General features: G+C 40.5%; 1 protein-coding gene across 3 annotated transcripts in view; it reads right to left on the bottom strand.

Moving 5' to 3' along the window:
* Window positions 1-24,082, bottom strand: part of snx27a (sorting nexin 27a) — a 48,208-nt gene extending 24,126 nt beyond the window's left edge. The window contains exons 1-13 of one of the 3 annotated variants that reach the window (XM_067612677.1): window positions 23,658-24,080; window positions 20,443-20,668; window positions 20,040-20,232; window positions 19,572-19,636; window positions 18,633-18,737; window positions 18,284-18,362; window positions 17,790-17,953; window positions 16,090-16,179; window positions 15,059-15,208; window positions 14,845-14,973; window positions 14,473-14,532; window positions 14,244-14,292; window positions 8,913-13,280 (exon numbers count right to left, since the gene is read on the bottom strand). In XM_067612677.1, the coding sequence (XP_067468778.1) occupies window positions 13,210-13,280; window positions 14,244-14,292; window positions 14,473-14,532; window positions 14,845-14,973; window positions 15,059-15,208; window positions 16,090-16,179; window positions 17,790-17,953; window positions 18,284-18,362; window positions 18,633-18,737; window positions 19,572-19,636; window positions 20,040-20,232; window positions 20,443-20,668; window positions 23,658-23,968 (1,692 nt within the window). In that variant the 5' untranslated portion in view covers window positions 23,969-24,080 and the 3' untranslated portion in view covers window positions 8,913-13,209. Of the gene's footprint in view, window positions 1-8,912; window positions 13,281-13,314; window positions 13,870-14,243; window positions 14,293-14,472; window positions 14,533-14,844; window positions 14,974-15,058; window positions 15,209-16,089; window positions 16,180-17,789; window positions 17,954-18,283; window positions 18,363-18,632; window positions 18,738-19,571; window positions 19,637-20,039; window positions 20,233-20,442; window positions 20,669-23,657 lie in introns of those variants that run through there. The other 2 variants (XM_067612676.1, XM_067612678.1) reach the window with 2 other exon arrangements.
* Window positions 24,083-24,409: the final 327 nt, after the last annotated feature.

The raw sequence follows: 24,409 nt of genomic DNA on the forward strand, positions 1-24,409 counted from the left end.
TGTTGTAATGATGTGAAACATCTCGGATTAAATAAAATATTGTATATTTTCCACAACGTGGTGTCTGCTTCTCAGCCTGCGTTCATGCAGATTGCACCTGGACACAGACTATTCTTTTTAGCTGCGGCTCAGTTAACCAACTTTAACACGAGGCAATAATTAGTAATCTATATTTTTTACAGCTACACTCATGAATGTTAAATGTCCCAGCCCTGCAACTGTTGCTGACCAAATGTTAATCAACTAGTGCCAACTTCAAATTAGAATGAAGCATTATCCTTGCAGGCTCGTACCTTTGCAGTTTGTAAAACAAAACAAACAAGCAAAAAAAGAGACATTTTTGTTAGCTAAAAGTACATTTCAAGCTATAATTTGATGCAGCACTGTGTGCTGATATAGTTGGTAGCTAGTTGTTATCAATAAAACAAAGTAAAAACAGTTACTTACCAATTAACTTTGGATATTGGATGTAAACTCCTGTGTCTCCTCCTCCTTTCTCTTGTGGTACTCACAGTCTGGCAGCATAACAAGTCCGGGCTAATTAAGGCTTGTCCATAGCTTTTAAAAGATGCTCAGTAACTTCATATTTTTCTACTGTTAGGTGAAAGCATGTATTATTAAGTTGTCATTTTCTTTTTTTTCATTTTGACCAACTTCTTAAATAAGTTGTCAACTGACTTAGACATGTACATGTAACAAACTTAATTTTTTATACTAGAAGAACTTCATTATTTTAAGCTTCACTCACAAACCCCATGAATCACTTCTTATGAAAAGAACAAAGCCAACAATGTTTCTTTCAAAACTCCCCTACAGTCTCTGTGTCACACAGTCCCATGCCCATTTGTTAATAATGAAGATATAAATGTTTAAGAAATTGTCACAAATATAGTTTATTTTAAGAAAGTACTCATTTCCTAAAATATCCAGACACTGTAGTGTTTAGAAAATGTTTCACAAATTAGTGTGAATAGTGCATTTGTTGGGGACTATTTTCAGCCACAGATTAATACGCATTTAGTGCTCTAGAGTATTTATGGCAGCAGGATGAGCTACCATGCTACAACAGTCACTATGTTCATCTTAACGAGGGAAAACATCACCAGTTTGATTCATTGATGTGTCTTTTAAATATGTTTTTGACAATAACTGAACTTTATGGCAGAGGAATAAACTATATGAAGCTATTGCCACACATGAAATACTCCTTAGTAGGATCAATTCATTGTTGTTGTTTTTTTAAATGGGATTTGTTGTCAATAAGCAAGATCTCTATTTCATTCTCTTTGGTGGCACCTATGTCGATAAACAATAATTAATGTGTTTTTGGACCTCACTTCCCAGAGATCCAAACAGTGTCACCTGTGTGATGTCATCCAGTTAGCAGTTGGCACCTGGGATGCAACGCTAGCAGAGACGGGAAAAAACAGCACACCACTTCACACACAAGTGAGTTAAAGAGCGAGTCTACTGTGTTAGCTCTGCCTTCCCTCTCTGACAGACCAACCACTGCTGGGTGATGGAAAATAACGTCACTAACTGTGCGCCGCTTGTGATTTTTCCCAGGGATGTCGCCGCCGACACCCAGTTCATAATACTGCAAATGCAAGGGCTTGCATCACTGGGCCATAGGCTCAATTGCCATTGTGTTACCTCATTCTGTGACAGTTAGTGACATAACAGACATTTATTTAAATGAAAATCCTCCAGATTATTACTTTAATATTTGCTTTTACACAAGGATCCAAAAGGACCAAATATGTTTACTATATTCCTGACCAACGCTGTCTGTCTCAAATGCATATACACGTGTTTTCTCATGTAAATTGATGGAGTGTAGAGGCAGTTGCACACTTTATCTCTATACCTCTCTTCATCCTCTGTCTCCTTTCTCTTCTTCTCTAAAGTCACGTCTCCTAGCAGGCAGAGAGTAAACTTCCTGCTAGGGGGTGAGCAAAAGGATGTTTTCCCTCCAGCACACACTGACACGAAACACTTGTATTTCTCATCCTGAAAATAAAGGATTCCCTCTTTTTTCTACCACCTTTGGTCTGCTCCTTATCTCTCTGTTTTGACAGTGGCTGGCCCAACACCCAAAACGAAGAGAAAAATGACAGAGGGAGGGAATAAGAGGAGGAGAGAAAGTGCTGACGCGCTCTGAGAGCTGGACAGGGGCCTTAATTGATCACTCGCTCAGGAAGAGGGAGAGAAGAGGAGGGGGGGATGGGATGGGATGGGAGGAAGAGGAGGGGAGGGTTAATGGAGGAGAGAGGGGGCATACTGGGTAATTCATCGGATTTATGAGGGACAGAGGCAGGGGAGATGGGTGCTCAGACAAGCATAACTCAGTCACAGACATCAAATGAAAGGCCAAAGCACTATATCACACCTCAAGGGAAAATATATGCTACGGAAATAAACAGAAATTAGAAACATATTTTCATGCAACTGTACGTGGTGGGGTGTGGTTGGCGTGTGGCCTTCAGTGTGTCACTCAGTCAGTGTGTCAGACAGAGTAAAGAGTCAGGGGTGTATTTATAGTAATGTGCTGGTCTTATTCAGCCCAGCCAAGGCTGCCTATTTAACGGGCTAACTCTCTTTCTCTCCGAGGTTGAAAAATGTGCAGCGCTAGCAATCTAGCAGCACTTAGATTTACTGTGTTCACTCATATGGAATAAAAGGAGAGAGAAGAAGTGAGAAGACTGCATGTGTGTATGTCTGTGTGTCCATGGGGAGGAAGAGCCGCTGGGTTTATTGTATGCAAAGAATCAATCAATTGTTGTTGTTTTTTTCGACCCCAATTCTAACTTAATAAGAGAGTGTTCTCTAAAGCTTTCTCCCGGGCTTCAGCCATTTTACCAGATGGGTAATTCAAATGAATCTCATTGGAGGCACATTAGACCTCACACAGCTCTATGACTGTGTAAAAGGGGTGGCAATATGTAAGCTAAAAGGATGTCATCATTGCAAAGCATACAAATTAAACAGAAATAAACCTGCAAGTTAACCCTAAAAAAGACTAAATGCAGCAACAGATGTTATATAAGGAACACTCATTAAACACTTGAACAACATGCTAATTACATACATACACTATATGGAAATATTCAGATGCACCCACCTATGTGCATGCACACCTGCGCTCTCAAAGGGTCCCCACAGTGTGTTGTGCTGCAAGATCGCATCCCAACATCTTGCGGCTGAGGCCGATCAATGCTTTTTAATTACCAAGGGCCCAAAGCACTGGTCGATACAGCTGACGAGAGGCAGGGATAGAGGGAGAGAGATGGAGAGAGATGCTACAGATTGTGATTGATGCTCACTCCTCCCCGCAAGCCATACCTACAGATGTGTCGTTAGGCTTGATTAATCCTGCCACGCTACATTCACTCACTTTAGCGACTGCCGTTTAACCAGCCCGGGCCACCGCGGTCACAAGGTTAAGTGGAGACGAGGTGTCCGCCCTGAGTAACACAGGCCTCTTAACCAATACGTCAAGGGTGGCTGGTTGCTCTCTACTAGCTAACTATCGTGCTCTGATTAGACGTTTACTGAGATATTAGGATAAAATGCATCCAACATGTCAAGGTACAGTAAGCTAAAAATAACTTTACACATGAGGTTTTTCACAAATATCAACAATAGTCCAACCCAAGGGGATAAATTAAGTTTTATCTAAGTCATTTGCACTGTGAAGAATGAACTCATCTGTCCCTTATTTTTAGCCATGCCGGCATGGCTCTATGGATGACCTAACAATTATTGGATGGATTGCCATTAAATCTGGTACAGACATTCATGTCCCCCTCAGGATTCATTGTAATAACTTTGGTGATCCCTTAATGTTTCATCTACCGCCATCATAAGGTCAATGTTTTAATTTCTCCAATATTTTGATTTATGACTACATACCTGCAAAACTAATGACACTCCCATTAGCCTGAGATGTAACTTGTGTTTGGTGCTAATTAGCAAACAAGCTAAACTAAGATGGTGGACATGAAAAACATACGAGCTTAGCATTGTCAATGCAAGCATGTTGACATTTTCCATTAGCTCAAAGCACAGCTGTGCCGAAGTACACCGCTACAGTAGCATGGCTGTGAACTCTTTGTCTTTTTTTTTATTTTTCATTAAACAGTGCAAAGTCCAATGGTGGAGCCAGAAGGAGAGCAAAACATCATGTGAGCTGAGCTGTTATTTGTGCCTTTATGTCATATGATGGATCCGCCTGATAGAAACCAGTGAGGTTGGGATTGTCATGCAGCCTGTCTTATCCAGACACTTATTGTTTTACACATTATTTTAGACACCTATCATCTTCTTCACCATTATAGAGCTACAGTAAATCACATCAAAAACCTGCAACTAAAAAAAGAAAGTTTTTTTGTACTTAACAGTGAAGAATATCTGCAAATGTAATTTGAAGCTACTTCACAAATTAAAGCAGTGTTTCTGAGTAATGTTAAGCATGAAATTGCATTGAGATCTCATGACACACCACTCCAATTTGTGGTACATTTATATCTTACACAACTAACCTATCTTTAGTTGCACCTCTCTGGAGAATGTTGCAATTCAGTGCAACTCAAATGAGTAGACTAAAAATGGTAAAAAACAAATAAGGATAATCCAGGGCTTCTATGCATGAAGGGTATTAGGGGTTTTGATTTGAAATTGTTATGCCTTTTAATTATACATTACGTAATTATACAATTTTTGTTATATAACGTTCTTTAAGATTCCAGATTTATCTTTTTTATTCTCAGATGCAGAGCAGGAAGAGACACAATAAAACAATTAGCTTAGAAAAGTGGATAAACACACAAGAAAAGACAGACAAAGAATAAATCTAACAGCAAAAGACCACCACAGCTGCTTCAGTGTAAAACTGGGAATGGCATGCTGGAGAGACTCCCACACTGTTTTCACTGAAGCCTCAATACAAGTGGACATTAAGTGGACTTAACACATTTTCCCTCAAGTGTGACCACTGGGTAACAACCCACTCTGTGGCAATGATGACATTATTCCAACCTGACAGTTAATATCTGTTGAATGCTCAGGAGAGGAGTGTATGTACAAAAGGGCTGAATTTCTGTTTAAACTGTTCAATCAATGGCTGTTGATCCATCTTACCCAGTTTCACGTGATTAAGACTGTTCTTTGCAACTATTAATCTGCCGATTATTTTCTTGATTAATCAGTCTTTTTGTCTAAAATGTTAGAAAACTGTGAAAAATGTCTCTCAGTTTTCTGAAGCTCAAGGTCACATCTTCAAAAGTGTTGTTTTTTTCAATCAATAGTCCAAAACCCAAAGATATTAAATTAACAATGATATAAACTGGAGAAAATGCTCAAATCCTCACATTTAAGGGGCTGGCACCAGAAAATTTGTTGAATTTCTGCTTGAAAAGAAAATCAAATGACAATTTGATAATCAAAATAGTTACTGATTAAGTTTCTGTCAATTCAATTAGTATTAATTAGGGTGTCCCAGTAATGGTGGGATTCAGATGTAAAGATGCTTCTTTACATTAGAATCAACCTACTAATCATACATTTAAAATGATCTGTAAGTTAAAGCACTTAAGAATTATCAGCAAAATTCAAATTTGCACAATGGCACCTTTGAAATATTATTTTTATATATATATAAGATATATATATATATATATACACACACACACACACATATATATATATATTCTATTATTGGATCATAATCATTGTTGCAAAAATGTGTAATCAGCATTTTAATGTTCTAGCTGGCTAAGATTGAGCTCATTTACCTAATTTCAGGGGTAGTTAAACCTATAAAAGTGTTGCATAATGAATAACATGATTATGTATTTTTATGTGAATCCATCATCTACAAAGCAGCTGTTAAATAAATGAAGTGGAGCAAAAAGTACAGTGTAATGGACTTAAAGTATAATATAAGTAAAGCACAAGTACCTCAAATTTGTGATTAAAGGCCATATTATGAAAAACTCACTTTTTCAGTTCTTGTGTGTATATATTTGGGTCTCTGATGTGCCAACTAACACACAAACTGTGAAATAAGACAACTCAGTGCATTTGGTGTGGGCTGCTTGCTCTGTACTCTTGATTCAGCAAGCAATTCAGATTTAATGCCCCGTCTTGCGTCACTTGGGGCTTCATCGAAATTGTATCACCCCCCACATCCATGCCTCTATCTGAGTCTCCACCCACTAAATTTCCTGAGATCCGCCATGTTTTTCTCGCAAGCGCTGGCCACTACCCAGTAAACTAAGCTAAGCTAAACTAAGCTAAGCTATGGGCGAAATATTCGTGTATCGTGGGGCTGGACCTGGGGACAGAGCTGCTGTTTGCCGACAGATGGCTGCTGAGCGCCGGCCAGCTCTGGAGGAGAGAGCCGAGTAGCAGAGCCAGAGAGTCCTGTGTTACTGCTGCTCCTGATTCATCTTATCAAGGAATAAACACCCAATTCTGCTCTGATCCGGAGCAGTTTATTTTTTAAACTTTTGAGATTAAGTGGATTTATCTTCGAACTTGCTTCTCAGCCTAGCTGGAACTAAACTAACACCGGAGTCACACGCCACCTCAGATGCTGTTATCAATAATAGATATCTTAAATTCCGGTAAGTTTCTATAATTTTAAAGTTACACAGTATGTAGATATCTATGTGTATAAACAATAACGTTGCTGCTGTATTTATGCCTTTAGATGTTGTTATTTTGAGTGTGGATGCAGCAGCTACAATGTTATCATAGCCCTGATTGATCTGAACTCTATTCTGAAGACGAGCATTTTAAAAGTTGTTTGCTTGTCGTCTTGCGGACAGACCTGAGCAAAGCATGAATTCAAACTTCTTACAAATCGGCATGATGATGCAGTTATTTCAACATCCTTTTGATCTCTTTATTGCAATTAAATCACAGCAAAATCTAAGTTTACTCAGGGTTCATTCAGGCTGAGCTTCAGTAACATCACTGCACTAGCAGGGGACTAGTTGGCTGCCTGCCATTGCTCGCTGGGCTGTTTGAGGCGAAAACACAAATGATTCCACGGTCAAACTCATGCAAGTAATGCAAGGCGTTTGGTGTGTTGGCTGCATCGCTGTTTTGTCTGACAGCCATGTTTCTCTAAGGTTCACATTCAACAGTTGCCATGGTAGCCGACACACCCTGCAGAAGAGGGGGGTGAGGTGGACGGGACAGGCACTCAAACCAGCCGTTCTGAACATAGCTGTTTACACAGGATGAGAAGACCGCTGCAGTTCTTGTGGTATTTTGACCAAAGCATGTCAAATACATTTTATTAAGACCTCGGGGAATTGTGTTAACTTGTGGAAAAGGTGGATATGGTCCCTTTAATACCAGCATTGTGTAAATGCACTTCACAATGCCAGTAAGCACTGATTTTCTGATTTACAGTTCAAAGTATTAATACTATATATGCTGATACTAAGCTGAGGATTCAGAATTAGTCAATAGTCAAACCTAATCGATCATACAGTAAGAAACTTTAAACCAGCAACTATCTTTTCTCCTAGTTTGACATGAGAAAAATGGAAAGTGAGGAGAGGTGGTGAAGTCAGGGTGGCAGCCTGCAGTTAGCACACAGCGCCTACGTGAGACAGCGCTAATGAGATGAGTATTTTCACCTCGACTGTGCCAATGCACACAACATTTTATGGGCTTGGTTCCATAGGATGCATTAACAGGACTCGTATTTTTGGTTTGAATTATGCCTCACCTCAGTTTCCCACAATCTCCCTACGGACTGCAACAGCTTCCGCGCAGCACAGTGAACAACATAAAGATCTGTACAGCATGTGACCATCAAAATGTCACTGTGCCGGTTCATATGCTAGAATAATGTGTCTGTGGACCTTTTATTAGCGTCGGTGCTCCATGCCATGGGAACTGTTATGTACCGTATGACACTATTCGCTTTCTTGCAGACCTGGGGCTGTTTTTTATGCAGGAAATATGAATATTTCAAAAGAGGTTGATTAGTAAACAATCATAACCAGTAATGCAGTGGACTAAGAGAAAGTAAAGCATATGCCACTGCCAACCATAAATGAGAAAACTACTAATCAAGCCTCAAGCACCGCTCTGTCATTTGTATAGTGCCAGACAATAGATATTATGCTTTCAATTTGTCTCAGACCTTTTTTGGTGGTGAGGGGAGATACTGAAGTCCTGCCAGCAAACTGTCACATCTATTCCTTGTCATGATCATCCATCCTTCCTTCCTTCATTTCTCATCCAGCATGCTGTACAGTGCAGTTAGACGTGTTGAGAAAAACAAAAATAGCCTTTCAAATTAGCTCCAGCCCCTTGACAGTTTTGCTCTGAACTTAACACTACCACCAGCAACTTAATATGAACTACATTCACATAAACGCCTCCCACACATGCACAAAGACTTGTCTCTCCGAGCGGGAGGCGGTTAGAGAAGACCTTGAGACTGAAGAAGTGTTTAAAATGTGCCGTCACCTTGCTTGGCACCTCCCAAAAGAAACATTCATTAAAGCAATTTATTCAGCACGGCTGTAACATTTTGACCAATTCAAATTTAAGAAGACGTTAAAACCTTATTACCGTAGGTGCACTCATCTGGTCTTTTCAAGAAGTTAATTGGCCCCAGATGAGCACTTCTGTTGCTTTATCACTTTATGTCATTATAGGAAGACATTTCTTGACATTGGCTTGGTCCCGCTGGACAGGAACAAAATCCATACATTGATAAACACAACCTGAGTGCTTTATCATTTAAGAGCTGGTGGAAAGCCTCCTGGAAGCTAATTCAGATTACTGCAGACATAAAAAAAAATGTTTACAGTTCACTTTATGTCCAAAAGGGAGTAAATAAATGTAGACCAACAGCATTTTTCCCAATATATAACTTTATTTAAAATATTGTTACAATTTATTACTCTACACAACATGTTCAAACCTTTTTTATCCTTTTTCTTATATTGGTTAGTAAACCTTCATTTGTTTTTGTTTTTTTTAAGATATAAAACTCTCCATTTTGTAGCCTAGTTCAGCGTCAGGTGTTAATTGATGTCTTTAGACACTTAGTAAATGTGACACTGCTTCTCTTTTAAAACAGCTTGGTTCATTGTGTACGGTAGTTAGCTAATCCTCCATGTAGCCATTCACCACACACAAAATTAATGATCGACGGTGGCTCTAGTGTTGTACACCATCATTTCCCCAATCTGTATAATTTCTGCTTAAATAAATAAAAGTTTTCGAGTTGGAGAAACAAGAGTGCATTTTGTCCAAAGGATATCCTCTTTTTCTTTTTAAAACAACTATTTACAGGTTATGTAATAGACAAACAAACAAGGCTTATGTTTTTAATTAATTCATGTCACTGCCTACTTGCCATGGAAAAGCCCTGTGTGTTTCAAAGCAATGAACAGAAATTAATTACACAAAGGCTAACACTTTTTTAAACAGCACTTACATCCACCTTTCGTATTTGTCATAGGTAGGACACGTCAGCTGACACGGGGAAAGCCAGCAGCTAAGGCCCTCTGAGTGGGAGGTGTGTTCCAGAGGTCGACGAATAATCAGGTCTACACAAAAGCATTGCTGCTGAGACTAGCGTAGCGGCTCTGACTGAATCAACAGTGTCAAAAGAGAGGAGACTGACTGAGCGGCCTCATAAACACCACTTCAAACATTGGAGTCAGGAGCCTTGTGAAATGCTGTAGAAATAACATTGAAAATCTTTTAAGATATCTGCCGCTGAATTATGTTATGGAAATCAGCGCCGAATTAACACACGAGACTCCAGGAAACTGGTGTGTTACTATAGCAACACCATCATTTAAGATGAGCATTTCAGTGGCCGTCGTGATGAACACAAACTTTCTGAGCCTCACGTGCTGTCCACGCATGGATCTGTCCATCTCGTATTCTACTGCCGCCGTGTTTGTGGTGCAAACCAACATTCTTTTCATCTGTGTGAAATTCATTCTCCTTTTTATAAAGAGTCGTACACAGCACACACAGCACAGCGTACACTGACAAACGAAAAATATCAAACATGGGTCAACCCGTACAAAGACGTGCTTATTAACATTCTTGTCATCTCTCGGCTTTCACCTGAACACTGTTACTATGACATTTACCTCACTGATGGCTGAAACGGACGACAACTGACAGTACGCACACCTGCCTGTGACTGAGACTGAGCATAAGATGGCACCTGGCGCAGACGAGACAAACTGAGACACAAAAATAAACAAAACAAAACAAAAAAAAAAAACCCAGCAGCTTTCTAAAAGCCTATTCACAGCAGCACAAACCACAGGGACAGAGAACAAACATCAAACAGTAAAAAACACTGCTTTGAATACATTATTGGGAGGAGTGAGTCCGTCGGCTGACGGGAATAAAAGGAACTGAGGCTGTACTGAGCATGTTAAGCCAATGTGGTGCTGCCACGGCAACCACATCCCCTTGTGATGATGGGAGACCAACCTGGAGAGAGTAAGAGCACAGGACAGACAAGCCAACACACACAAACACACAATCTCTATCTGCCTCTGGCTCTATAGCTTATAAAAAAACATACAAAAAACACGTCATGGTCGAGCACCTCCAATTCTTATGTCATCCATCTCTAAATTGGCTATTACTTTGGCTGTCAAAATGACCATCCTGCAATCCAATGCACATTGCACCCTTTTTTTTTTCTCAATCCAGCTATCTGTGGTGTGTGTGAGTAAAACACACAGTATGCTACTACAGTATGGTATGTATTGCTATAGGATGTTGTGTAACACAGGCAACAACTGGATGACAAATAGCAAAATATCTTGTGATGTTGCTTAACAATTTTGACAGACCACAAAGATAGAGGTGCAGGGAGACAGGGATGTGTGTGTGTGTGTGTGTGTTATGCTGAAAAAGCATGGGAGAGGCTGTGAATGTTAGCTAGACAATAGGAGACGCCTCCCATTTGTCTCCATCTGTCTGGCGTCTCCATTGTCGAACAGATATAAAACCCCATCTTCATTTGCTGCCTCGCACGCCGACAGCTCATCAGACACGTCCAATCAGAGCCTAAAAGCTTATCAGCAATGTCAATGATAAAACACAGAGGACACACACACACACAAACAGCACACACACACACACACACACAGAAAAGCATGCTCCAAGGTAACTGATTGAAAGCAAATTATGAATATATCTCAGCATGAAATAAAAATGTATTGAAGCGAGAACTAAGCTCAACTGTAAAATGAATTCAGGTGAAACTTGTACTTGAGCTCTGAAAGTCAATGTGAATAAAAAAGTGAACTAACATGACACATCAGATTCAGGTTATTGGTCGCTGCCAGAAGGCGAGCAGAACACAAGGATCAGTCAGTAATGAATCAGCCGAGATTAACTTCTAGCCCTTAGTGGGATAAACAAAACTCTATTGCATTTAGGTAAAAAAATCAATACATTTCTGCACAATGTCTCCATTTTCTGTCAGGATGTAAACCTTTACTAAACTATGTGTTCTACACATTTAAAGTGAGACAATGAACCCTCAAATAAACCTGTTTTCTCTGTATGAAAAAAAAGAAATGCTGCTTAAAAAAAACAACCAAAAAAAAAAAAGTAAAAACCCTAAAACTGCCATATCATCTTTTGTCATGTGCATAAACACACACAACTAATACTGTATCTATTTAGTTGCACTATGAGGCAGACATCTGCCTGCATTGCTATGTATGCTGATGGCTATGGTCACAGTCACACAACTTCATGCTCCATCCACTCTCTGTACAACACACGCACGCGCACACCATCTGTCCTCCCGACGTGGTTAATGGACAAACTGCAGAGGAGTGATACTTTGGTGGGTGACTTACAAAGCCCGAGGGAATCACTCTTTAAGAAGCTCTGAGACGATTTCTCTCTCTCTGCTCAAAACCTACGACTAAATCTCTCTTACACTCTGCTGCTCTCTGCTGCCTGTTCAGAGAACTGCAGCTCAATGGACGTACTCTTAAAAACTCTCTTGTTTTGTCCTTGTAGTCACAATTAGTTGGTCAGATTCCCCCGTGGGGAACGCGTGTCATTTCAGAAACATCAACCCTTTAGCCTGACAACCTCTTTTTCGAGATATCCCTGCACAAAGTCGAGAAAGAGAACGCCTCTTCCTCTCAACTTCCAAGCTCTGCAAAAATCACCACAATCAAAACACTTGCAAGGGGGATAAATATCCATACTGACATTAATGGCTTACTGCCAACAGACGTCGTTCTGAAGTAGTTAGACCAGAAGACGAGGTGAAACATGGAGATTAGTTGCCGCTTGAATGCAAGTGAGTTAGTATTTCATTGTGTTAGATCAAGAAACCAATTATTATAGGTCTTATATTAATCTATATTTTATCAGAAATAAGTTTGTTAAACATACACATAATTATGAACATGTCCCCCATATGTTTTCAGTTAGTTACATTTGCATCGCCTGTGTTTTCTGACAAAGACAGAATACTTCTGACCCCACAAATAGAAAACATAATTTTTCTGTTAATATCCAGCATCTGTGTAAAGCAAAAGATTTTGCTTTCTTTCGTAATCACTGCCTGTGAAAAGAGTCATGAGAACCCCATTTTCCTGTATCCCTCCCTTCTTATTTTCATCTCCATCGTCTCAGTTCTAGCTCAGCGGAGGAGGGCCAAGCTGAAGGCTTTAGACCGAGCAGATCGTGTTAAGAGAACTGACCGTCACAGTCCCATCCCGGATGTCAGCTGCCTTATCAAGTGGCGTTTCACCGAGGTGCTTCCTTTGCGCAAAAATGATGCCCGCAGTGCTGTGGTAACCTCGACCAGTCACACACTTCATGTATGTGTTACATCTCAACCACTAGCGAGACTTTGCTTGTGTCCTGCCCCACATCACGGAGCGGATGCATGGAGGAAAAACAACAGACACGCTATGGAGATCTAGTAAATGACATGAAAGTTGGCTTTTGTTTATTTTCCTTCATTGCTCTTCTTGCTGTGTGTATCCCTGGGTTTGGTTTAGTGTGACTATTCCAATTTCCCAAATTGGTCAATTCCAGTTTGTTTTTCGGGGCATGGATCGCCTCAGTCTGTCACTCAGTTCTGTGTTTTGTCGATGGGCGCTCTCTGGGGTGGCTGTGATGATGCGAGTGGACCAATTCTAGTTCGAGTGATGACCAATAGTTTTAGGAAGTCGCAATCTCCCCCCCTAGGTGGCGCCATCCCTTCTGCTGTGTCTCCAGAGGAGGCAGATACTCTGGAATACAGAGAGACGGTTCAGGGGACAAATCTGAATGATGGGCTTTTTGCATGTAATGTGACTTAAGAAAATGCAGGCAGAAAACAACACAGATGTCCCTGAGTTTCTACTTTCCCTTTGTAGCATTCTGAACCCTCGTCTTGTGTCTGGATGACTCTGAAGTCCTCAACCTTCTTAGTTGTTCTTTATCTGTCTCCTTTCCTGTAACTCCAAAAGTTTGCTCACTCGTCCTCATGCCTCGCAGTTGTTTGTCGACATACTTGTATTGCTGGTCTCGTGCTGCCTCACATGGGCCAAATAGTTTCAACTTCCCTCTACTGTGTGGGTCTCTTTGAGATGGCTCTGATAGCAAGTCACATGTCTATACATGCATCTATTCTAATTGCCTTTTTCTTCCTGTATGCACAAATACACCAGTATTGTTTTCTCGCAGATATCTGACAGCACCGGAGGAGAATTTACTCTCTCCTAAGGTGTTGAAAAAATACTGTGAAACTGGGGTGAACTGTCTACAAAAATGCAGCCTTTCCTCTGTTTTGTAGTTTCCCCATGACTTTGTTCAGTGCCTTGTAGGAGCCAATAGGAGCTGAACGGAAGAGATAATAAAACAATACAAGTGTATCTGAATGCAGCCCTTGTAGGTCTGCAGTGATTTAATGTCAGTGAACACAAGTTACTTATAAACGTTCACACATATTCTTTCCTTTAAACACATTGGAATAAAAGAAGGTGGCAGACTTGAAATCCTTTCCCTCCCCCTGCTGTTTTAGTTTTCGCCAGACAGGAAATGTTTGCATAATTCATGGTACCACAGTACCACATCTGAATACATATTCCTTTATGATTTCCCCTATTTGAAATCTTGCCTCAAACTCTTCAGTGCTGGTGTTGTTTTACCAAGTGTTACTAAGAATAATATTGTTTTGTATTTAGGACAAAAAATACACAAGAAAAGCTTACCAGTGTTACTGCAGTTTTTGTTGTCTTTGTCAGATGCTTCTTCCTCAACCTGAACAAACAGTTAAAAAAAAAAAAATCACACTCAAAAGCCTGAAATAACCCATAAAAAAAGTTAGTGGCTTATTGCATTTGTTGAGATAAACGTAATAATAAGCTAAGTTTAGACTTTCATGACTTGGCATGGAGTCATGTGCCTTCCAGAATGAAAGAGGAAAGGAGTGGTCTGTACCTGTTTCCTCCACTTCAGCTCACAAAAGACCCGCTCAAAGCACTCATGCATGTAGTTGAACTGGGGGGAAAAAAAAGCAAAACAAAAAAAAGTTATTCAGTCTTTAGTTACAGCACCTTCGCTGTACAAAGTTAATATGACAAGGAGCCATTCACCTGCGGCCTTTGCTCCTTCTCACTACTGCTTTAATTACATTATGTTATTAATTCATGCATGTGTTATAGAGTGTTGATGGAATTTTACAACTTCCTCTTGTAAAAAATCACAGTATGTCACCCTAAAACAGCAAATTCCTGACTGAACAAATGAATACATAAATATAATAGAAGTGCTAAACTCATCTTACAGTGGTGCAGGTGTGTGTACACTCACGTATGGAGTGAAGATCTTGACCCAGCGAGGTTTCTTCTCTCCTCTGGCGTACTCGAAACAGAAAGCCATCCCCTCCTCGTCAGTGTCCCAGCGCTGCATCTCCCCCCACTCAAAAGCTATCACCTGGTTCTGAGGGATGGGCGGAGTTGACAGTAGGTAAGTTCTAACAATTCAGTGTCTGGTGTCACACCCACAAGCAAAAAAATAGACTCACCTCCAGTGTGCCGTCCTCGGTGCAAGCATGCAGCTTGAAGTGATGGATGCTGATCGCTGTGATGACGTGTCCCTTCCTCCTGGAGTCACAAGGGCAGTGGGGGAACGTCACCTCGTTGTACCCCTCACATGACCGCAACAGGCTCAGGTACTAACATACAGAGGTTTGATGAAGCACACACACACACACACACACGCACACATCAGTGACTATTGCACTACAAAACTCAAGCTTACTGTGAGCAATCAGATTGAGGCAGAAAATCAGATTACACGTTTATAAGACTTGATTAAAACGCCAGTTAACATGCACTTGGACACTAATCAGATTTCTTCACTAACCCTAACTACTCTTAATTCATTACCAATACTGGCATATTTGTAAGAGTATTTCAGTTTATTAAAGAGATACTGCTGCTTTAAGACATAACATTTTTGTTGTTGTGTGCTGTTAGAAAGGCACACCACAATTTTAATGTACAAAAACTGTTCAGCAGTGAGCATTCAAGAGACACAGGTAAGGGTGCATGTAGCCAAATGACAGGGTCAGTGGTTTGATCCCTTGCTCCTCCTGTCCATAAGTCCAAGTGTCCTTGAGTAAGACACTCCAAATTGCTCCTGGGTGTTGTTAGGCCAGTGGCTTGAAAGGTAGCCAGCTGCCATCAGTGTGTGTGTGTGTGTGTTTATGGGTGAATGAAAGCCAAATTGTAAAGCAGTTTGGATAAAAGTGCTATATAAATGCTGTCCATTTAGTCAATTCAACATTTAGCCAGGGTGGCAACATAGCTGTGAATAGAGTTTTAACTTTATTTGCAGTGGTCCTCACACTCACTGAAGCCTTTACAAACATCCATTTTAATTCAACAGCTTTATCTTTTTTTATGCCATAGGCGGTGTTATTCTAAAATGTGAAAGGGTTTCTGCCTTTTCTGTTCATCTTTGGTAACGTTTTGGTGATGGCTCTGGTAAGCAGGCAAAGAGTGGAGTCATCCCAATCCCCTCCCTGAACAAAGACTGGTCTGTGGGACTGACCGTGGCCATCTTGCGCTGCTCTGCCAGTTTCTGCAGCTGGTAGGATTTGTCCTCTGTTTTTATGAATCCCTTCTTCACATCATCCAGTGCCTAGACAGACAGGGGGGTGGGGTAGATGGGGGTTAGGGTGGCTTGTAGAGATACAACACCATTTATCATTTGAGGTCACAGAATAAAAATGATTATCCATTAAAGGGATTTAGCAGGAAAATATTCTGAGATCCCTCAATGGCAGAAATAATTGTGTACATTTTGAGTATTTTCATGCTTGTCAGAAATGCAGGCATCTACATGTGCTGAATGTGCTGTTAGAAATTAGAGTTTTAATAGGTCACTGCTGAACCTCACATGCCTGAAATGCTTCAGGTAGTGACCTTTATTGGTCAACGCACAGCCTAGCCTGTAGGCTGCTGCTGCTGCTGCTGCTGCTGCTGCAATGGCTATTTTTAGTGCATTTGTATTAGAGGATTAATTTTCCAGTTCACACTTTGTACTTCAAAAATTGTGAGGGAGTTTTGCTAGCTTTAATAATATTCAAGTTCCTCTGTTGTCTTAAAAAAGAACCTGGTGGAAATTCTCAACACTGATTTCAATTCTTGATCATTTGTAGGACTTCCTGACTGGGATATTTTGTTCAGGATCTATTTTAGGGAGTATTTCAGTTACTGGCCTGAGTAAACACCAAATAATAAGCTGTTATCGTAATCAATTATTTACCTATGCACTCCAAGCCAGCAAGAATTCAACTAGTGCTAAGCCATTATTTGCTTGTGTTATGGGAAGTCCACACCAGAAGCCTCAGAGGCATTTTTGATGTTTCCCAATTCACAGAACATACAGGCCTCCATTTTATCAAATGTATCAATCCACACTGACTTCTGAGACACGGACATGTGACGCTTCTCACCACAGGACCTCGTGTTTTTTTCACTGGCAGGCTTAGTAAAGCCTTATTTCCACAAACAGACAGTTTGTTCGTTGTGTACTTATTAGTGCTATATATCATTATTGATCAAGGCCCCCAGAGTTGCTGTGTGCTTTCTGATTTCACTATAGGCAAATTTCAGGCAGGGAAAATCAATGAATCAATAAATGAAACCAATCCCGTTTTCTTACAGTATACTTCCCATGGAGCCTACTTGAAAAATAGTAAAGTTCTGATAGTCCGCTTCACCAGACGGACTATCAGAAATGGGAATGACTGAAGCCTCAGGCGTTGTGCTGATGACAGGGCAGCTGCTTTTGAGGACAGAGACGGCCAAAAGGAGTCGGTGTGCATTGAACGGACTGGATGCTTCAGTAGCACTTATGTGCTGCTCACGGCTTGCTTTTAATGTCTATTCCCAGTTAGTGTCATAGCATGTTGGGAAAGTAACCTTTTGTTCACTGACTGGATATGTTCAAAAGGGCAGCAAAGGGTAAAGAATAAAAACATTCACAGAGGACTGATATAAATAGTAAACAGGAAAAGGGTTGTGCAAAAATCAGACAGGCTGCCAATGTGGTGTTACAGTATGTTTCCCTGGTTATGGCAGAAACTATCCATGACCAAAAAATGATGAAACATCCATGCATGTCTGAACAGTGCTTCAACTCAGAAAGAAGTAAATAAACTCTTGAAGGAAAAAAATCCACTAGCTCTAATGTTTAGTTGAGTTCCCTTAAGTCCATGGCAAGTGGGATTCAATTGTTGTTATTACCTGGTGAAAGCAGTAGTGCAGTGCCAGCGGGTTGTCTCTGAGCAACTCCTCCTCCTGGAAGCTGAACAACCATTTGCGGAGCGCCAAGCAAGTCCCAGGCACTGCCGACGTGTAGTTCTGCACATAAAGCTTGTGGGGGAACTCATTAGGTGCCAGCTTCCGCACTGGAACAAAAAAATAGAAAGGAGAAGAGAGATGAGGAGGGGGATGAAGGGCAGGAGGGATGTGTTTAGTTATTTGAAAAATAATGAAGTCCAGTCTGTACCAAATTACCTGCCCTTGTCCAAAAATGCACATGTAACCTTAGGCTCAATGTATTTAAACTGAGTAGTTGCATGATACAAGTCTTAATTTAGAAAAATAGTGGTCATGTGATGAACTCACCCCGGAGGGGGTGGAGAGGGCTTTGAAATGAAACACATGAAAGTATGTGAAAGTGCTCTGTGAAATCACCATGTGAAATGCTGATAAAACATCAAATACAGAGTTCTTACCAAACGAGTGGTTGATGACTTCAAAAAGGGCAAAGTAGCTGGCCATAATACTGTCCATTCCAACCTTCAACACTAATGCCTGCAGGAAGAGCAATACAGAGTCAGCGATGCAAAAAACACTCTGAGAATTTATGATAGACCGCAACATGAACATTTATCTTTAAAACTGTCTGCCTGCATTAGTTTTACCTTAGTTTTTTCCTTATTTTACTGTTGTATTATGTACATTTTCCCCAAATTTATATTATGCATTTAATAACAGGCAAGATTTGATTTACAGATGCACGATGCAGATGTCCAAACAATAAGGAAATATTCAAGCAGATGTGGGTAATGTGTGTGGTTTTACCTGGTACACCTGGTCTGTGGTGCTGTTCTTGCGGACTCTGACAGAGATGGTGGTCTTGTCTGGCAGGGCTATTCGCAGTTCTACATCTGTTACTCCATTGTAGTTCTGCACAGAAAGCAAAATATGGTGAGAACTGTTGTAAACCTAACCTGTATATATGCATATGTTTGCATTGAATGAAGTTCTTAAGGATTATCAAAACAAACAAAATACATAACTAAACCAGAACTATCTGTGAGTAATCCTAATCCCTCATTTGTGTTTCTTCAAGTGCCAGATTAAATCAGTAGTATTGTATTTATTTTAGCTTTTGTTATTCCATGTGCAACCAAGTTAACTATTTAACAGTTTTCACTTACCTGTTAAAAAGAAACTCAAGACAGATATGATTGCCAGCCAGCTACTTTCAAGCAATTAAACTCAACTGCCATAACAGCTGATGCTTTTTTAATGGCAATTAGCTTATTTTTTTACACCTAAAAACTCAATGATATTAAATAGATATATTCCTAATTAAATTTTAAGTTTAGAATTCCCCCAAAATCCCCATGATTAGGATCAAATTCAGATACAGAATATCAGACAAATACATCCCTAATATCCTCAATTAGGATAGCAAAAATGAACGACTGACTTTGATCTATCTATTGAAACAACATTTAGCAGTGTAATAAACAAGGCACTGTGTGCTGTGCAGTGTGCCGATTCCCTGTCTTAATAAACAAAAGTTGTACATCAGAGAAAGTTTTGAAAGATTTGCAGGAAAACTTTTTTTTCCAGTCAAAGCTACAACTTTTGAAAGGGCAGAATCATGCAGAAATAGCTCAATTTAAATCTAATACAATTCATATTACACTGACAACCATTATAGAAATGACAACATCGCATAACCCAAGAACAGTGGAATGATAATGCTACATGCACAAATGTGATGCATACCTCATCTGATTCAGAGAGAAACTCCTGCATGATGTCACTCTCACCGATCACCCGCACGGAGCAAACTAGAGATATATACAAAGAAAGAGAAAGGAGAGAAAGAGGGGAGGTCAAAGTAAATCAAATAAACAAAGGACAGCTAAATGTCATGTTGCTTCAGTCTCCTGTGTGTTCAGATTAACAGTATTGTCCATGTACAATGGAAAATTGTTTGACAACACAAAAAAAGAAAAACAAATTCACATCCACTGCACGCAGTCACAACTAATGCTTGGCCTATTTTGTTCTTCTTTCCATTTCTTCCCTTGGTGTGTACACGCGGATTTCAGTGGGTCTAGGTTGAAGTATGGAGCCGTAATTCCCCTTGAACAACATATTGATGGTATTTGAAAATCCTTTTGTCTTTGCCCATACAGAAAATCAATACACAAGTCGCTTGTGACCTTTAAAAGAAAAAAAAACGCCTACCTCGCTCAAGGTATTCCTCCAGGCCTCTACGACGAGCATCTAGCTGCTGTTCAGAAAGGGAGAAGGGCCATTTGCCAGGAAGTTTTGGAAAGTTGAAGTTGGAAAACTCCCTCTTCAAGTTCTGGTGTAGGATGGCAAACTCCCGGTAGCGCTTTGAGCACAGCTGTCTGCCTGACATATACACATTGTACACCTATGGCCATTAAGAAAAAGACAGGACAGATAGGCCAGAGTGAATAGGAGTAGAAGGACAGACTAAAAAGAGTGACATTTTATGTGATACAAACACAGAAATAGCTATAAATTTCTACTTATATGAGAGATGTTTTGAGAGTAGCCACCATTGTCTTTTCATTGTTTTGAGAAAGAAAATGGCAAAGTGAACTGTAAAATCTGCACTCACCACAAACCTCTCGGAGTGCTGCTCTACATGTTTGTATGTGGGAATGGAAATGGGCACGGCCTGCTTGTCACTGTAGTCATAGTTGGGTTGGACATCCTCTCCGCCTTCCAACCCATCAGCCTCCTGGGGCGGAACAGACAGCACCGCCAGAACCAGCTCCTTCTCTCCGGCGCGGATCAGGTCCACAACTTGCTTATGAGTGGCACCCTCCACACTCACCCCATTACTGGAGGGAAGAGAAAGCAAGAGAAAAAGTGGAGGAAGAAGGGAGGGAGAGATAATTAGCTAAGAGCTGTGAAACTGTCTTTTCACAGTGTCTTTCACATGGTCAACTTATGTTAATATGTTTTTATGACCTGCGTGAGCAAACAGATCAAGCATTCAGCACTGACCACGGCAGAGCTTGAGCAGATATTTACCATGCTAGTCTGGTAGTATCTTTGGTGGGAATAATAATTAGGGGTGCACTGATCCAACTTTTTCTCTACCAATAATGATACCACAACTCAGGCTATCTGCAGATACCAAATCCGATACCGGTGCTCTCTTTTCCCACAATTAAAAGTCAATGAGTAATCATTTTTATGCAAACTACCATGAAGCCAGGGATTGCTGTGGCTGAATGAACACAGCTAATAGCAGAAACACTTAATTTTACAATCACTCCTGACAAACAAACTGTATTAAATGTGGATCTTTAATGTCATGGGCGATACCAGATAAAATATTTATGCTACGAATATGCATCCTGTGCATTGTCCTATTGTGGTGTGCGGTAATGTCAGCGTCCTCCATTGATTAACACAATGATGGGAGGGCTGAATAACCAGGTCAGCTCTAATGTCTCCCTTTCTTTTGGTGCTGTGATACACCTCCTTTCTTGGCTTTGCTGAGGCCAGATGGCACCAGCATCAGGTGTCTTTGCTAATCTTCCTATGAGAAACAGCGGGACAGACACAGGAAAGGAGGGAGTAAGCAAGAGTTGTGGGCATGGGTTTGTCAACTATAGGCCATGTTTCCTTGTATTGTTAATCAGTGTAGTGTCATGCATCAAATAATCAGACAAACTGATATAAGAGGGTGGTGGAGAATAAAGTCAGCAGTTGGAGACGGGAAGAGCCGGTGTATTGTTTTGTGGGAGTAGAGATCGACGTGACGGCATTCCTCTGAGTTGTTCAACTGAACAGCGAAATTGGGGGGGGGGTAGGAGGTGACCAAAAAGGTGAAGATAAAGCTCTCCCTCTCCACTACTCTGATCCCATCATCCTCTTGTTAGACAAAACAGAAACATAGCGGTGTCAGCCAGAGCGACGTCTCAGTTGGTGATCAGCAACAAAGGGAGTTGGTAGAATGTGAATTAGGTTAAGACAGAAATTAAGCAATGTTAACAGTGAAGTAGCGGTGCTCCCATTTAGTTATCAGTAATTTTTTTTATTTTTTATCAATTAATGTAGTGATTATGTTTTATTGAAATGTTTAGTTAATAAATGATCACAAATACTGATAAATGCCTTTCAAAAGTTACCAGAACCTAAAGTGATGTCTGACAATCATTAAAAAAACAACAACACATAACTGAAATGGAGAAAATCAAGCAGCTCTTTACATTGTGGGTATTTTGATATTCACAGAATATCATATTTAAATGCTTGATCAAAAATTTAAAAAATAAATGATTAAAGCTGAACAACAAGGTCATTTTTAATGACAATGATAATTTCCTTCATAGTCTGACTATGAAAAATCTGATGTTCTACAAAAACCACACTCAGACAGTAATAAGTAGAAAGAATTAAGAAATACTATACTTAAGCTGGTTATCACCATTAAAACATATTGTTCCCTTTCCATGTTCCTAAAACTTTTAAGTAAAACACTGAGTTATGACATACTTATCTGTATGATTCTTTTGTGTTTTCGCAAAATGGCCAAGCTGGTTAATAAATCACATGATATCTACAGGTCCTGTCATATGACCAGAGAGAGATTTAACAGTTGCAACTGAGAAAACACAGGCTGGAGGGGTGGGGGTTGGGGGGGGGGGGACTTTTTTGATGCCTCAGCAAGTGGTATTATAACCAGTGTTCCTTGTTCTCTGTTTCTCTTCTCCCTTTCTCTGAGTTGAGCTCATCCAGTTCACAGTTTACATTAGCATGTTTTCAACGCTCAAACGTCATACTGACACTTAACCTAGGCCACAAATACACACGGTCTTCTAACAAACATATGATATATAGTAATTGTACACCACTGTTTATTAACATTTTTAGCATTTGCACACCTGGGAGTGTTTGAGGCTGTTATTATTAGAAGTCTGCAAATAGGAACTAAGGAAGGCTATATGTGGACATATCCCTTTAAAACTAATTGCCACATATCTACTGAAGGCTAAAGGCTATAAAACAAGATTGTACATTAAGTATCAAAGGCTGACTGGCTGACTGATAGCTCACTCGCTCCTTTCCTTTACTGATCTACAGAGCTCGACAAAACATAACAAAACAAAAAAACCTCTGCAAGATGTCACCGGCATCCAGTTATACATATATCAAAACCACTCAAGCATACTGAATGGGATAAAGCATAAAAACAAAGGACAGCACCTGCAACTGTCCTGTGTAACTATAACAGATCGGCTGGTCTGTCAAACGGTGTCTCGTCAAGACAAGAAGCGCACACAACCTCACAATATATGATGTTGAATTTGAGCGACAACACTGCCATCCACTGTCTTCGGGCAGGGTCATAATACACATCCCCACTATTATTCATATGACAATGCAATGTCAACAAGACTGTCACTTGAATTTCGTCCTCAAAAGCATGCTGAAACAGGCACTGCGCAAACAGGGATAGCAAACAAGACGGTAGCTACCTGGTTAGCTATCTGGCTAAAGCTAATCAACATGCACAGCCTGTTGTCCAACTTATGTAAGCTGGTTAGCTTTCTACTAACCGCTGCTCACTAGCATTAGCTTGGTGTTGCTACACTACAACATATTTAGATAGCTTTCCCTTAGTAACGTTAAAAAAATAACTTTGGTTAGACAAATAACTAGTTATCTAAGCAAACGCCTACTTGTGTTATCATAACAGACAAGTGACGCATACCTTGAAGATGGCTAATGCTTGAAAATGGATCAACAGCTAAATTGGGTAGCTAGCGTTACTTGCTAACTACCTGGCTTCAGGTGAAAAGAGAGAAGCTGACTTACACCTCCAGGATCCGGTCACCCTTCGCTATCCCGGCTCGGTCTGCCGCACCTCCGGGCAAAACAGCGCTGACATGCTGAAGGGGAGCGTACAGTTCCCCGTTGATGCTCCGAAGCTGTCCTCCTTCGCTAACTTGACCGCGAACGTTGAAACCGTAGCCCGATTCGGACTTGACAATCCTGACCATCCGTGGACCCGACGCTACCATAGCCGTGTTCTGGCCCGCGGTTCCCGCAGACAAACCGACAACCGGGCCGTTACGGGACGAAGAAGGGAGAGCCGACCGAGTTTCATCGCCTTCTACATCCGCCATCTTATCCACAGGCCCTACCCCCCTCCAGTCGGTGCTGTCTTCTAGCAAATTCAAAACAACACTCGAGCTCTGTCCGCGTTACCTCCACAGACCGACTCTGTTGTTGATAACCCGCCTCTCGGCAGCGTCACGAGACACTGACACACAACGTGACCTCCCGGAGGCGTCACCGAAATTCTGGTCTGCTGTTCTGTGTGTATCAATGTAAAGTTATATATCACTTTAGTGTTCAATCATCCATCCAGAAACGCTTTAATATGTATATAAAACACTCTACTTTGAATAATAATTTGGGTCTGATATGATTTTTACACAAAAACCTTCAGTAATCTTCTTAAAATCCTTTAAATGACATCTATTCTTTCTCCCTTATTAAAAATTCCAGCATCTATAAATATGCAAATGTATATTTGTTTCAGAAGTTTAACTGCTGAACACAAG

Source organism: Thunnus thynnus, chromosome 15, assembly GCF_963924715.1.
Source record: "Thunnus thynnus chromosome 15, fThuThy2.1, whole genome shotgun sequence".
Classification (NCBI taxonomy): Eukaryota; Metazoa; Chordata; class Actinopteri; order Scombriformes; family Scombridae; genus Thunnus; species Thunnus thynnus.